The sequence below is a fragment of the Callorhinus ursinus genome, unplaced genomic scaffold, assembly GCF_003265705.2.
Source record: "Callorhinus ursinus isolate GAN/ISIS: 27379988/994484 unplaced genomic scaffold, GSC_fseal_2.0 scaffold9, whole genome shotgun sequence".
Lineage (NCBI taxonomy): Eukaryota > Metazoa > Chordata > Mammalia > Carnivora > Otariidae > Callorhinus > Callorhinus ursinus.
The window spans coordinates 37,360,237-37,376,046 of record NW_027397071.1 but is presented as its reverse complement, the minus strand read 5'-3'; the positions used below and the strand labels follow the sequence as shown (position 1 = coordinate 37,376,046).

The 15,810-nt window shown below is 42.1% G+C and overlaps 1 protein-coding gene across 3 annotated transcripts in view; it reads left to right on the top strand.

Moving 5' to 3' along the window:
- Window positions 1–15,810, top strand: part of AK5 (adenylate kinase 5) — a 233,892-nt gene that overhangs the window by 177,659 nt on the left and 40,423 nt on the right. For all 3 annotated transcript variants that reach the window (XM_073896487.1, XM_025871956.2, XM_073896488.1), the window contains exon 10: window positions 3,146–3,190. In XM_073896487.1, the coding sequence (XP_073752588.1) occupies window positions 3,146–3,190 (45 nt within the window). The remainder of the gene's footprint in view (window positions 1–3,145; window positions 3,191–15,810) is intronic.

Below are 15,810 nucleotides of genomic sequence, written 5' to 3'. Positions count from 1 at the left end.
TATAAAGTCTTCAAAATTATCTTCAGTTACTCCATCTGCAGTCACATATGTCCAGCTGAGGGAAGCATTTAGTCTCAGATCTATTTTGTTTGTCCAGCATGGTGCTCTAAAAATTTGACTGTAGATGTTAGCGCTTGTTAGCCATAGTTCACAACACTCTATGCCCACCCACCTCACTGGTTTAGAATCTTTGCCTGGCCTTTACCTAAGCACATCCAAGAAACTCTTCTGAAGTTCTTTGTGGAATCAGCCTGCTGCCCCCACCACCACCCCTGCAGGTATTAAACTAAGCTGCTCAGACAGGAGCCAGTCCCAGGATTGACCTAACATGGTGACATCTTCTGAGCCTCCTAGAGCCGCTTCTTCAGGTTTTCACCATCAATTGTTCAGGATGGCCTCTCCGTTGGAGCTGTACCTCCCTTAGTGGCTTGTGCAGATTCCCACTATGAACTTCAGAGCATCCTGAACTAACCTCCTTCTTCTGTGCTGTTGGTCTGCCCCTAAACTCTGTGACCCTGTCCTGGGACAGCTGAGTAGGCAGCCCATTTTCCATAATGAAAGCCCCATGGCTTTAAAGCCAGGGGGAGTTTTTGTTTCTGCTCTTCTCTGAAACATTCTTGGGTAGACAGCTGTTTCTTCTGTCCTCTGAGGCCCTCACTCTAAACATTTTTTTTTTTTTTTTTTTTAGTTTGAGGATCCCCTGCTTCCAGGCTCAAATGGTAACCACTGGCTCTTTCAAAAAGCCATTCCCAATTCAAGTTTGGGTCTGTGGTCATCTCTTCAAGTAACCTCACTCTTACCCAAGGTCTCCTAGAATTTTGGTTTACTTTAGATATCTTAAACATGCGGGGCTCCTGGGTGACTCAGTCAGTTAAATGTCGACTCTTGATTTGGCCCAGGTCATGATCTCAGTTCAGGGTCGTGAGATGGAGCCCGGTGTTGGGCTCTGCAATGGGGGTGGAGCCTGCTTAAGATTCTCTCTCTCGGGCGCCTGGGTGGCTCACTTTGTTGGGCGACTGCCTTTGGCTCAGGTCATGATCCTGGAGTCCCGGGATCGAGTCCCGCATCAGGCTCGCTGCTCAGCAGGGAGTCTGCTTCTCCCTCTGACCCTCCCCCCTCTCATGCTCTCTCTATCTCATTCTCTCTCTCAAATAAATAAAATCTTAAAAAAAAAAGATTCTCTCTCTCCCTCTGCCCCTCCCCTTCTCTAAAAAAAAAGATATCTTAAACATGCAACAATAATTGCATCATAATTTTAGGGCGCCTGGGTGGCTCAGTTGGTTAAGCGACTGCCTTCGGCTCAGGTCACGATCCTGGAGTCCCGGGATCGAGTCCCGCATTGGGCTCCCTGCTCAGCAGGGAGTCTGCTTCTTCCCCTGAACCTCTTCCCTCTCATGCTCTCTATCTCTCATTCTCTGTCTCTCAAATAAATAAATTAAAAAAAAAATTGCATCATAATTTTAGCCAAGAGACAAGTGGGACCGTTTCCTCCTGTGGTCCATTCATTTATAGGAACCACAGAATCATAGGTATTTGAACTGAGAGAGACATTAAAGATCACTACTTTACTTACAACACCTTTACTTTACAGATGGAGAAACCAAAGTACGAGGAGAGGAAGTCATTAGCCTAAGTCTAGTCAGTTGAGGACAGGAGAAAAAGTATAGCTATTGTCTACCCATCCTTCATGGCCACCTACTACACTACATGACAATTGGAAATCTTTTAGGGCTCCACAAACTCTGGAGGGTTTTGCACTTTGCCAAAAATTTCTAATCAATTCTCTGCTTTGAAGTAGTAGTCCCCCTATTACAACTGTTGCTGGGAATGCAAAATGGAGCAGCCACTCTGGAACAGTATGGAGGTTCCTCAAAAAGTGAAAAATAGAGCTATACCCTATGATCCAGCAATTGCACTGCTAGGTATTTACCCAAAGGATACAAAAATACATATTCAAAGGGGTACATGCACCCTGATGTTTATAGCAGCATTATCAGCAATAGCCAAATTATGGAAAGAATCCAAATGTCCAGCAACTGATGAATGAATAGAGAAGATAGATAGATAGATAGATAGATAGATAGATAATAGATAGGTGATAGATAGATAGATAGATAGATAGATAGATATAATGGAATATTACTCAGCCATAAAAAAGAATGAAATCTTGCCATTTGCAATGACATGGATGGAGCTAGAGAGTATAATGCTAAGTGAAATATTATTTCACTCATATGTGGAATTTAGAAAACAAAACAAACGTAAGGGGGATAAAAATGAGAGGCAAACCAAGAAATAGACTCTTAACTATAGAGAACCAAACTGATTGATACTGGAGGGGAGGTGGGTGGCGGATGGGTGAAGTGGGTGATGGGGATTAAGGAGTGCACTTGTTGTAATGAGCACTGGGTGTTGTATGAAAGTGATGAATCACTAATTTCTACACCCAAAACTAATATTACACTGTATGTTATCTAACTGGAATTTAAATAAAAAGTTGAAAAAATAAATATATAAAAAAAGAAAGAAAAAATAAATATATAAAGTAGTGGTTCCCAAAATTCAGTCCTTACTCTCACCATCTTTGTGATTTTTGCTTCATCTCTATACGTATATGACCTATACTAGATATTATTTACTTAATATTTTCCTCTAAGTTGGCTCACTTATTCTTTAAATACATTTATTTCACTACCTTAAATGGAAAATAGTATTATTTTCTATAAATAGGAACTGTATTTAAAATATTGTCTTCCAGAGTCCCTATTTGTGCTTTAACTCCTCTTTATTAAAAGAGATCAACAAATGTTAAGGAAAAAATGTAAAATAACACAAAACTGAGATACTTAGAAACATTTTTAAATAATTTTAAAAATAATCTTTCTTTGTAATTCATGCTATTTAATGGCTTATCAGTTTTGCCACATAAAATTGATAGTTTGTGTTAAAATGAAATAGGTTACCTGGGTCTGGTAATAAGGCTGATATGGTCATCAGTGCCTATTATGACCTATTAACACATTTACTTAGCTTGGGCTTCTTACCAAATAAAACTACAAGATTTTGGTTTTTACACAGCATGAGTAATACCAGGGTTTCAAAACAGTTTTTCTTGCCAGTAACTTAAATTATTCTTACTTTAAAGGTTTCATGGAAGATTTGAGAAAGCGTAAAATTATTTTCATGATTGGTGAGTAACCGCCCTCAAGTTTTCTAATGCAACTGTTAATAATAAACAACTTGGTAGAGAAAAAAGACTGTTCATTTCTCACTCTGCTTTGAAGTCTTGCCCCTTTTTTGGTTAGGATAATACCCCCGAGGCTTCTGGATTGTTGCTTTTGTTAATGCAGTTTCATATTGTTTTTGGCTTTGTATCTTTACAGCATAGACAAAGTAGGACTCTAAGGAATGTCAGACTTCTGAGTTTAGCTCTACGGTAATAAAATACATTATAATCCCATGGGTATGAAGATGTCATACATCAAAATCTAACACACACAGTTTCTGTTTGAACAATGAGCCACTGCTCCCTAAACCTCACTGCTAAATATATCAGCAACCACATATTCCAATATACTTCCATAACCATACCCTGCATTCCTTTTAGCTAATGGTAAAAACTATTTCACTTATTTTATGCCCCATACTATGAAAGTCGCTGGTAAATTAAGTGTGGGATAAAATTCACTTGGGGTTCACCAGCATTTTCTAAGCACCTACTGTGTTCCAGGTCATCTCATTTAATCCTTCCACAGTCTTGTAGGTTGGTGGTCTATCTTTATGACATATCTATTACACAGATAAGGAAACTGAGGCTCAGGAAGGTAAAGGAACTGGTCCAAGGTCACATAGCTAACGAATGTGAGAGCCAGATGTCATGTTTTCCCCCATGGAAATCAATGGGGCTATTTGAGCAGCAGTTATAATTGCGCAGAAAAGCACAAAATGTTGTCAGAGCACCTCCCAAACTTGGTACTTTTCCCCCAAATGATTCAAGTCTGTAGAAAAGTTAATACACCTACCTTTCCATTTTTTTAAAAAAAATGTCTATTCATATTCAGAAATAATGAAAAGGTCCACACCTCCTCAATGAGTGGGAAAAAGAATGGTTATCAGCACCCAAGAAATATAATTGAATAAACTTAGAATCTTGCACCGTAAGTCAGGATGTTGCTTTGGAAATCTCTCACTAAATCTCCCTCCTTGTCAGATGAGGAAACTGAGTGCCAGAGAATTTAAGAGGTTTGATCAAGGTCCTTCAACCAACTGGTGGCAGAGGGGAGACCAGGGCTGCAGCTCCCCATCCCAGGCCTCTCCCTACTGCACCACTCAGTTGTGTGGGTTGTGTCCCTGGGCTGTCTCCCACATTCAGTCATCCACCCAATACTTACTGAGTATTGGACCCATGTGGGCAGTGAGCAGGGATCACGAGCTTCCGTCCTAGATGGAAAGAAGAACTCATCGAATTACTATCACACACTTAGGAAGGAAACAAAGAGCTGAAACAAAACAACCTGGGTTGAGTGTCTGGGGTAGACGTGGGTGATCGGAGTGATCAGGCAAGGGGTTCTCAACAGAGGTGACGTTTAGGCAGGGAACTAAAGGAGGAGGTGGAGCAACTGGGAGGATTAACAGGTGAGAGGAGGAAGAATTCCAGCCAAAGAAAACAGCCTGTTTTGAGTCGTGAGAATTCTGGAGCCCAACCTGAGTTCTGTCTCTGACCTGCTTGCCTCTCATTGACCTGAGCCATGGGAACTGGATGAACTCTTGCCACACTTTTTACATTCTTTTCAGAAAGTAAAAGTACATTATGTCTACTCCTTAACTGAAGAGAAACTCATCATCGAAATAGTAAAGAAAATTCCCCTTTCCACATATACTTTAATCACTCTTCTCGGCATCAAGGCCATACACAATGAATTATACGTTCTGTTCAGCTCTTATCTTAGGGGCCAAATTGGGAAAAGGAGAGGCTCTTTAAACCTGATGTTCAGTAAACAAAGAATGAGCCTTCATTATCACATGGAAATCTGTGTTTTTAATAATGTGGTCCAAAAAAAAAAGCTTCTAAAAATACTACAGCATGTTTTGTGGTTATTATTTTCTCTAGCAATAATTTTATTTCAGGTTTACCCGGTTTAACACTCACTATTAAATTTTGAAATGTATTTTCAAGTATCACTTCTATCTGTCTACGTATGACTAAAGATCTTGGCTCACCTGTTACCAAGACCTGGGCCCTTCACAAAGTCAAATAGCACAATATAAAATCTTTGGCATCAGACAAAGCTTGAGACCCCCAAGGGTCCACAGACTACATTCCAAGAACTGTTGCTCTGAATACAGGTTTTTCTTATATTAACCAAACTCTCCTGTATTTTAATTTATTGGCCAGTTACTATTCAAGTAAAGATTTCCGCCTACTGTTTGGGCAGTAGAAGGTACAAAACCACTGTGATATGAGGAAAAATGATTGTTCTTCTTCTAGGGTATTTACTGGACTCTGCTTGAAAATTAACGCCTTAGTTGTAAATACTTCCTTGACAGATGGTGGAGTGGTATTTTGGAGCTGTATTATTGCAGGTCAGTTCGAAGCTCGTAAAAATACTCAGGATGTCATGGACACACCCATGGCAGTTTTGATGAGCCCTAATCAACAAGAATCCATCGATTTCAGTGAAACAAGTGTGGTGTTGCCTATATGAGAAGATAGTTGAACTTTTAACTTTTCAAATTATTGTCTTGACATCTACCAAGACACGTGGGATTGTGGCATTAGCCAGAAACTAGGTTGCCATCCTCGCTGTTAGCCTGAAAATAAAAATCAGTATTCCTAAAGCACCGTCCCCCTGCTTTAAAGTATCCTCGTTCCCTTTTGTCCGCAGAAAGGTGCAAAATCCTTAGACTGTCCTTCAAAGCATTCTCCCCGCTGGCCTCCACATGCCTTCTCATTTCCCACTCCAACCCCCCCGTGAGTCTCTGTTTCCAACCCCACCTGCGTTATCATTATCTCTTCAACTTCCCTCACTTCTGCCAGTCCTATCACTTGAAATGTCTTCTCCCCCAGCTAATGATGCACCAAGGTCAGGTTTAAGTTCTAGCTCCCTGTGACGTCTTCTCTAATGGCCAGGCTTCTTCGTGTGTGCTCCTCCATTGTTTGTGTCTGCATCACTCATTTAGATACCCCATAATGACTTAGAAAAACAAGTATTGGTTGGGATGATGAATTCTTTAGGAGGCAGTGTGGTCAGTTTCCATAACAACCAAAATAGCAGTTGGAATTCTTGGGCTGGAACTGACAGGCATGTTGCTGCTGCCTGTAGCTGTTCCCCGCAGGACAGTTCAGGTTAATTATGAGCCTAATCAGATGCTCCTAACTCCATTGTAGCTGCTCCCCTCTCCCCAAGAACAGCAACACCAGCTTACCCCACTCCCCAAAGCCAGGGCAATTTCTTGCTCATTTGCAAAATAGTTTGAAGTCGCAGTTAATAGCACTGACCACCGTCTGAGTGGAAGACATGTTTGGGGAAAGTGTACTATCTGATCCGAAAGGAAAAGCGGCAAGGGTCGATCTAGTTAGCCCTTTGAATGTGGTGTGAATGTTACCTCTTTGTTCATGAAGAAGGCAGTTCAGTCACTATTTCTAGAGAAATACTTTCCACAGGACAGATAAGGGATCTCACAGGATCAGGCCAGTGATCAAAAGGATTGGGAAAGGTTCTCTGGACTTCGGTAGTTCACCCACAAGACATAAGAACTGTACTGATGTACAAGACCGGGGCTCAGTCATGGCTGAAAATGGAAAAGTATTTGGATAGTGTAAAAATGTCCTTTAGAGAGCCTCATTATGTCCCACTAACAGGCTCCTACAGTTTTCACAACCTTTTCTGGTACATTTCTTTCCTTTCTCTCTTTTTTTTTTCCAATCTCTTGATCGTTATCTTGCTATTATCCAATCTATTTTGGCTTCTTTTTCCATTCTGTGCTTTTCATAGCCTGCCTGTGCCCAAAGTGTGACATAACCTGAATTCCCATTAATTCCTATCCAAAGCTTTGGTAGAAGTGCTTCAATTTGGAAAATCATCTGACTTTACAGATGAGGTGTCATGCTAATGGCATTATGGTCAAGACATCATTCTGTGAATATAACTTTCAGGATGTCAGGGACACAGATGGCTTTGTGTACCTTAGCATTAGTACTGATAAACTGCTTTCAAGTAGTAAGCTTTGGGAAGCACTTTTACAATATTTTGTGTTATTCTGTGTATTTTTAACCCAGTGCAAACTGGTCCTATTTATTTCCTTAGGGAAAACTGTAGAAATGAGAATTTTTGCTTAAAGCTCAATATTTTTTTAAAGATTTTATTTATTTATTTATTTATTTATTTGAGAGAGAAAGAGAGAGCACAAGCAGGGGGAGCGGCAGGCAGAGGGAGCAGGAGAAGCAGGCTCCCCGATGAGCAAGGATCCTGATGCGGGGCTCGATCCCAGTACCCTGGGATCATGACCTGAGGCCAAGGCAGACACTTAAATGACTGAGCCACCCAGGTGCCCCTAAAACTCAATATTTTAATGCCTTCCACTATTTCACTATAGCCCTGATGTCATTTCACTGTTGCCCTGTTATCAAAGAACTATGAATTAATTTAATCTTTAGGGAATATTACGTGGGGCCCAGATTAAACATTCTTCATGACGTTGATGCACATATGTGGTTAAATAAAAAATGAAAAACAAAACTGTTTTAACTTGAGGTAGCTGTATTAGAAGCCAACATTCATTGAACACTTAACACACACTAGACACTATATAAATAATGTTATCTTATTTAATGCTTGTATCCACCCTATGGGGTAAGTACTATCCCCATCCTGACTTTTCAGGTAAGATGTTAGAGAGTTAAATAATTTGCTAAAAAGTGATGGATCTGGGGCTTGAAAGCTTGGATTTTATCATTGGTAACAAATGCTGCCAGTTTATTGTCCTTGAAGTACGGGCTTACTTTGGATGCAGCTGTCTTGATTCACGCTGTGGTTTTATAACAATTGCTTCTGAACTGTTAGTGAAAGGCAATAGCCTCTAAGTGTTCTAATGAAAATAGGGGACTGCCCAAAAAATACAAAAACACGGGGCACCTGGGTGGTTGAGCATCCCACTCTTGGTTTCAGCTCAGGTCATGATCTTGGGGTCATGAGATCAAGCCCTGCATTGGGCTCCATGCTCTGCACAGAGCCTGCTTGAGATTCTCTCTCTCCCTCTGCCATTGCCCCTCCCCCCACTCTCTCTCTCTCTCTCTCTCTCTCAAATTAATAAATCTTTTTAAAAAAATGCAAAAACACTAATTCAAAGGGACACATGCACCCCTATGTTTATTGCAGCATTACATACAATAGCCAAATTATGGAAGCAGTCCAAGTGTCCATTGATAGATGAATGGATAAAGATGTGGTACATATATACACACATACCATAGAGTATTATTCAGCCATTTGCCATGACATGGATGGAGCTAGAGAGTATTATGCTAAGCAAAATAAGAAACAAATACCATATGATTTCACTAATACGTGGAATTTAAGAAACAAACGAGCAAGGCGGGGGGGCAAAATAAAGATAGAGCAAGAAAGACACAAGCCAAGAAAGAGACTCTTAAATGTAGAGAACTGAGAGTTACCAAAGGGGAGATCAGTCAGGGATGGGTGAAATAGGTGATCGGGATGAAGGAGGGCACTTGTCATGATGAGCATGAGGTGATGTATGGAAGTGTTCAATCACTATGTTGTACACCAGAAACTAATATAACACTGTACATCAATTATACTGGAATTAATTTTTTTTAAAAAGAAAGAAAAAGATAAAGGACCCCACCCTACCCCCAGCATCACACTTTGAAAACCAGTTAGGATTAATTGAGGTAGGGGTATGTTAAGCAGGTGTATGAAACCCTATACTTAGCCTTTGGGAAATCTTGGAGGAGAAAATAGTCCCTTGTGCCTTATTTTCACTTGTCCTTTCAAAAGCAAATAACTTCACAAATGTGAGCAAGGGGTCAGGGATAAAAGGGTGCATCTACTGAAAGCCCATTTCTCTGGGCCGCTGTGGGCCTGAAAAAGTTCTGAATGTTTCTGTGGCCAGTGGTATGAGGGATGCCTTAAAGGAAAGCCTGGGTACTAGTCAGAGGTGGGCAAAGAGGAATGCATCAGGAGGACCAACAGGAGACTCCAAAGCAGGGGCTACATGGAGGTGGAAGGGACAGATCTCAGGGATCATTGGCACTGGAAGAACCAGGACCGGAGGAAGGGTATAGGAAACCCTTCAGGTGGGAGAATAGCCCTGACATGAAGACTGAACTTGGAGCTTGAATTAGTCCCATCAGGCTGCTATAACAAAATACCATAGCCTGGGTGGCTTACAAACAACAAAAACTCATTTCTTACAGTTCTGGAGGCTGGGAAGTCCCAGATCAAGACACTGGCAGATTTGATGTCTGATGAAGGCTTATATCCTGATTCGTAGACAGCTGTCTTTTCCCTGTAATCTCACATGGTGGAGGGGGTGAAGGAGATTTCTGAGGCCTCTTTTAAAAAGGCACTAATCTTACTCATATGGACTCCACCCTCATGACCTAATCACCTTCCAAAGCCCCACTTCCTGATACCATCACATCAGGCTTTAGGATTTAACATATGGATTTGAAGGGGACACCAACATTCAGTCTATAGCAGAAGATGGACTATCATGGTTATCAGAAATTACTGGATTAGACTAAGAAAACTCAGACTAGATTTAATTGAGTTTCTACTATAAAATGAAAACAGGTAGCTCATCAGCTAGACTGGGTTCACAGAAAGAAATATGTTTCCATCTGACTGTCAAACCTGTGGTCTGCCCTAACTGAAACATCATCTCTGCTCTGGACACATGATTTCCACACCCCTTTCTCCATGAAGGCATACAGTTATTAAGGGCCATTTTGGCACTCTTCCGGCCTGACATCTGTATTTTCAAAGTCCAGGCCATTCAGGATGGGAGAGTAAAGGAAGAGAAACATTGAGCCATCTTCCAAGAGAGTCTCAAACACATTTACAAACCAACGGGATGTCTTTCTAATGTTGGATAAATGCAGGCATTGTGTGCTGACAATGAACCTACTTAATTACATAAACCTTTTCACTGCAAAAAGGCTCTAAGTAATGTTGAATAGAACAAAACACTTTCTTCATTTAATCAGACCAAATTAATAAACCTTTATCCAGGGCTTACTATACTTAGAGAACGATGAGGTTCAAAAAGACATTAAACAGTCCTTGGAATACTGCATGACATGGCAGAAGTACAGGGTTTTTCCATGTTTTTTAAATTATTGCCTCAAGAAAGGAATGTTGCTGAGTCAATTGAGTCATCCAGAAGAGCAAATTACTCCTAAAAAGAAAAGCACACAAGTGAATGACTTTTACCAAGTAAAGGGTTTGGGGACCTCATGCCATCATACTCATTGTCCCCCTTCCCATTTCTTGAAATCTTTTTGGAAACACCATTAACTTACCAACAGAGTCACCTGGTGAAGATTTACTCAACCTGTTCACTCACCCAAGGCCACATTTCCAGGCCTGACTCACTGAAAGCTTTTTTTTGCCTGTTCTGAGACCCACTAAGATTGATCAATGCCACAGACTCTAGAAGGACCCAGCACTGGAAATGACAGAACACCCAAAATCTTATGTTATATCTAACCTCTCTGTGCCCTTGGGCCAATCCCTTAGCCTCTCTGAATTTCTTTTAAAATGGCAAAATAATATTTGTTTTCTGTGCACCCCAAATTTGAGCTGCCTATGAATTAACACATTGCTAACCGTTCCCTTAATTGAAAGCATGTGCAACAGAGACATATTTCCAAGGAAGTAAAGTGTGAAGGCAATTCAGTAAGTCCAGGTTCTCATCTTCTACCTCCCAAATATTTATTTGAATTACTTAATAATAGTATTAAAACTAATATATACTTGTGACTTACTACATTCTAAATACTGTGCTGCCTGCCTTCTTACGTATTATTTATTTCTCACACCATTCATCAGTACTCATGTTCTTCCCCATTTTACAGATGAAGAAGTAGAGGCTCAGAAGGTTAAGGAACTTTCCCAAGGTTACACAGTTAATAAGTGACAGAGTTGGGACTCATACCCCACTTTCCCAGACTTCAAAGCCCATGCTCTAAAACTGTTATAGACATGTAGTAAGGAGAGGTTATGGGAGTAGAGTGGGTGGGGGAAGAGCTTGCCATAATGAATGCTCCAATTTTCTATTTGACTTTTCCTATATAGCTAGCTATTGATGTCTGAAAGCAAAGACAAAATAATAAGACATCAAATGAATATCAATGAAACAGATCTCTGAGTGCCTCAGCCATGTTCTGCCAATTATTTGCAATTCCTTAATAACTTCAAAACAGGAAACAATTTGAAGCCATAAAAGTATTTGAACCATTCTGAACACTTCCCCCCACCCCCAAAGCACATTGATTTTGGAATACACACTGCATCTTTTTACTAAGAGGCATATGTGGGTATCTTTTTTGTGAGCATTACTGAAAGTATTTCAAAGAGCCAAGGGCAACAATGAGCAAGTGTTTGAGAATGTGATTCTAGGTATATCTGCAGGAACCCCATGCTTCTGAGATTCTCTTTGTGGGTTGGATAGAGCACCTTGACCACATATTGATTTCAAACAATGGCTTAGTTTGGAGGTGGAGGGGAAAAAAGCCTAGGCCAAGGGATATACAGACTTCAGGGGGGCTGTGTAACTCCCTAATGATAAAAATATTTTCTCAGTGCTCTATTAAATTCTCCCATTAACTGTATATTCCTTTGGGTGACTTTCATTAATTCCCTTGATACATTTATTGAGTTTCTACCATATATGAGCAAAGTGATAGGCTTAATCATACAAAGATGAAAGATCTCAAGGAGCTCATGTTATAGGGAGGGAGCAAGCAACTCGCACAGCGTAGCACATGTCACGGCCGCGGCTCAGGTAAATGGGGAGAAAGACTGAAGCGGGTATGTGGACATTGAGCGGACAGTCGGCTGAGTCCGGAGAAAGAAATGGAATTGGCCAAGTGCTGAGTGGGAAGAAAGTTGGCGTGGGTCCCCGGCAAGGAGAGGAACGCGTGCGCGTGCGCGAGAGCCTCCGAGGTGCGGGGGTGGGAAGCGGTGAGAGGCCGAGCTGGAGACCGAGGCAGGATCCAGGGCAGGAAAGACTGAGAACACCCGGCTAGCAAATGTAAACTTCAGCCCGTAGCCACGGGGAGCTGTCAGGGCTTCTACTCTGTCACACGTCACCAGATCTGGATTTCAAGACAGCACACTCTGGAAGCAGAGAGAGGGCGCCTCGGCTGCAGCAGGGAGGCCAGCCGGGAGGTCAGCTGGGTGGTCCTGCAGATGAGGAACAAGGAGGCTGTGGAAGTGGAAAAGAGGAAGCCCATCCAAAAGATTTCAGGAAGTAGAATCAGTAGGACATAAAGATCCCTTGTGTTCGAGTGAATGAGAGAAATGAGCATGACTCGGAAGTGGCTAGTTTAAATGACCAGGTGAACAGAGGTGTCCTTCAAGGAGATAAAGCACGTGGAGAAGAAATGGGTTTTAAGAGAGTGATGAAGGGTTTAGTTTTAAACATTTTAAGATTGAGATGCTTATGGGACATCCATCAGGTAACGTCCATTAGACAAGAGGATTTTGAAATCTAGTATCCAAAATAACGAGTCCTGGCTGTAGACACAGGTGTGGAATTCACCGGGATACAACGGCAGTGAAACCGCGCATGTGCGAGGGATCAGCCCGGGGAGCTTAGGGACAGTGAGGCTGGAAGGGGTTTGAGACCTGGAGTCCAGGACACGCCCATGCCAGAGCCCAGGGAGGAGAAAACAGAGAGGAAAGCAGAATATCAAGAGCAAATGGTGTCCTAGCAGGCAAGGGAAGGGAGAGTTTCCATGTGGGCAAGGTTAAATAAAATGTACATGAGAATTGCCTGCTGAGTTTGGCATCCACAGAGTTACTGGTGCCTTTGGTGAGAGCAGTTCCAGTGGAACAGAAAGGAGTGAAGCGAGCTGGTTGAGGGGCACTTGGGAGGTAAGGAAATGAGGATGCGAATAGACTAACTTGCAAGAGACTCGGCTCTCAGAGAAAGCAAAGATAGGGCAGCATCTAAAGGGAAAGAGGGTCAAAAGTGGACATGAGAGAGTGAAGCATATTTATATAAAGAGACGTAGTACTGGGGGGTCTGGGTGGCTCCGTCAGTTAATTGTCTGACTTGATTTTGGCTCAGGTCGTGATCTCAGGGTTGTGGGATCCAGCTCCACCTCATGCTCCTTGCTGGGCACAGAGGCTGCTTGAGATTCTCTCCCACCCCCTCTGCCTCTGTCCCTCCCCCTTCTCTCTCTCTCTCTCTCTCTCTCAAATAAATAAAAAAATCTTTAAAAAAAAATGGTATAGAGTCTAGTTAAGAGCTCGACCTACTTGAGTTCACATGCCATCTCCCCTCTGTCCTGGCCTTGGGCAACATCCTTATACCCTCTCTTCCTCAGTCTTCTCACCTGTGGTGTGGAGGTAATGATGTTATCTGGGTCATAGTGTTGATGTGAGGATGAAATGAGTTAACACATGTCACAGCACTCCTAGCAAATATTCAACAAGCACTAGCTATTATTACAACTATCCTATGGTGAGTGAGGGGAGACAGCCAATGAGAAAGAGAGGACCCCGAGAAAGGGGAGGCCGGGATGGGATTGGAAATGAATTGGAAAGAGGTGAGGACACCTACAGGATGGGGGAGCCCTGACAGGTTAAGAGGTTGGGGAAGCTCATCTATCTGTTTCTAGTGTCATTTGTTAAAAGTAAGCACTCCTTAAGGGACTGACCTGTTAAGTGGTATTCTACCTGGAGCACCTGGGGTCGGCTGGGATCAGGGAAGTTGAAGCGGGAGAGTATCTCTTAGGCCCTGGGCTTACAGCTGCCTTTTGGCTGCCACTTCCTCTTGTGGACACATTACAGCAGTTGTTTACAACCCAACACAGATTTCACTGTAGGAGGAGGCCGGATTTAGCCTTGAGGAATAAAGCAGAATAACAAGCCAGTGATTAAGGGGACGGTAACTGTTTTGGCCTTCCCAAATGTAATATTCCCAAACTATTCCCCTCTCATTTTGCTCTAGACTCCAGAACTAAGAGTCTCAGAGCATTTTTTTAGTTGTAAATGAAACATATTTCGACCAACCATCAGGTGGTCAAGGCAATGAAAGACTCTCTCCTCTTGTAACTGAGTGCAGCTATTTTGTGTTAACAGGACATAGTCCTGTGACCCAGTAGATTTATTTTTTCATATTGTCTAGGGCACTGACTCTGAAGGCAGTGTTCCTTGTGGCTCTACTGTGCTTTGAGGAATGCTTTCCACCAGAAAGTGGATCACTGTGTCAGTGCCACCCACCTGCCCATCCACTCTAGCCAAATGACCTCAATTTAAAATGGAAGGAACTTGGGCGCCTGGGTGGCTCAGTTGGTTAAGCGACTGCCTTCGGCTCAGGTCATGATCCTGGAGTCCCGGGATCGAGTCCCACATCGGGCTCCCTGCTCAGCAGGGAGTCTGCTTCTCCCTCTGACCCTCCCCCCCTCTCATGTGCTCTCTCTCTCTCATTCTTGCTCTCTCAAATAAATAAATAAAATCTTTTAAAAAAATAAAATGGAAGGAACTTATTTGGTCTAATTACATATTTTCCTGCACGGACTAACTCTTACAGTAAATGCGTGGAAAGCAGGCATGGACGGAGCATCAAGCAGAACACAGTCTTATTTTTCTTGGAAATCCTCAACTTGGTCTGGGTGGAGCTGTTGAGGCAGGTTCTGAGACGGTCCCTCATTCCAACATTTGTTGAGAAAGGAAGAGAATGTTAAGCAGTGAGAAACCCGGCTGAGCCCAACCAACAGTCTCCTAGAATCTACTGGAGACTCCTTCTTCCACTGACCGCTTGCTTGAAGGCAATGATGGCCGTTGGCTGGAGAATGGTTTTTGCTAAATCTCCTAGAAGACAAAGACCATGCCCTGTCTTTTTCTTTTTTTCCCTTCTTTCCGAAGCACCTTTCCAGACACCTGGCACTTAGTAACCGTTCAGTTCAGATCTTTAGAAAGAATGAATGAATGGATTAAAATGGAATGGAAGATATAAAGGCTTCATTGTCAGAAGTAAATATATTAACTTGTCTTCTACCAATAACCTTCTCAGAGTCGTAATGACAAAAGCAGAGGTTTCAACTTGAAAAAAAGTTTTGTTTTGTTTTGTTTTTTCAAAAATGGCTTGGCCATTTTTTTTTAAAGATTTTATTTATTTATTTATCTGACAGAATGAAAGAGAGAGAGAGCACAAGCAGGGGGAGCGGCAGGCAGAGGGAGAGGGAGAAACAGGTTCCCCACTGAGCAAGGAGCCCGGGACCCTGGGATCATGGCCTGAGCCAAAGGCAGACACTTAACCAACTGAGCCACCAAGGTAACCCATGGGGCTTGGCCATTTTTAAGAACCAACCATAACTAAGAGACTATTCCTCTGGATGGGTCCTGAAAGATCGATATGGAGTCTTTATAAAGTCTTCCTGGCCCTTTCCCATAGAAACAAAATATAAAAATTCATGCCTTTGGTAAATTTTGCTGAGTAAAGTAGCATGTGGCTTCCCTATCAGAATCAAATTCCAGTCCACCACTATGTAACTGGCATAGATGCCAGGAAGCAAAATACAAAACAAATAGTTAACAAATCATTGACTTTGAT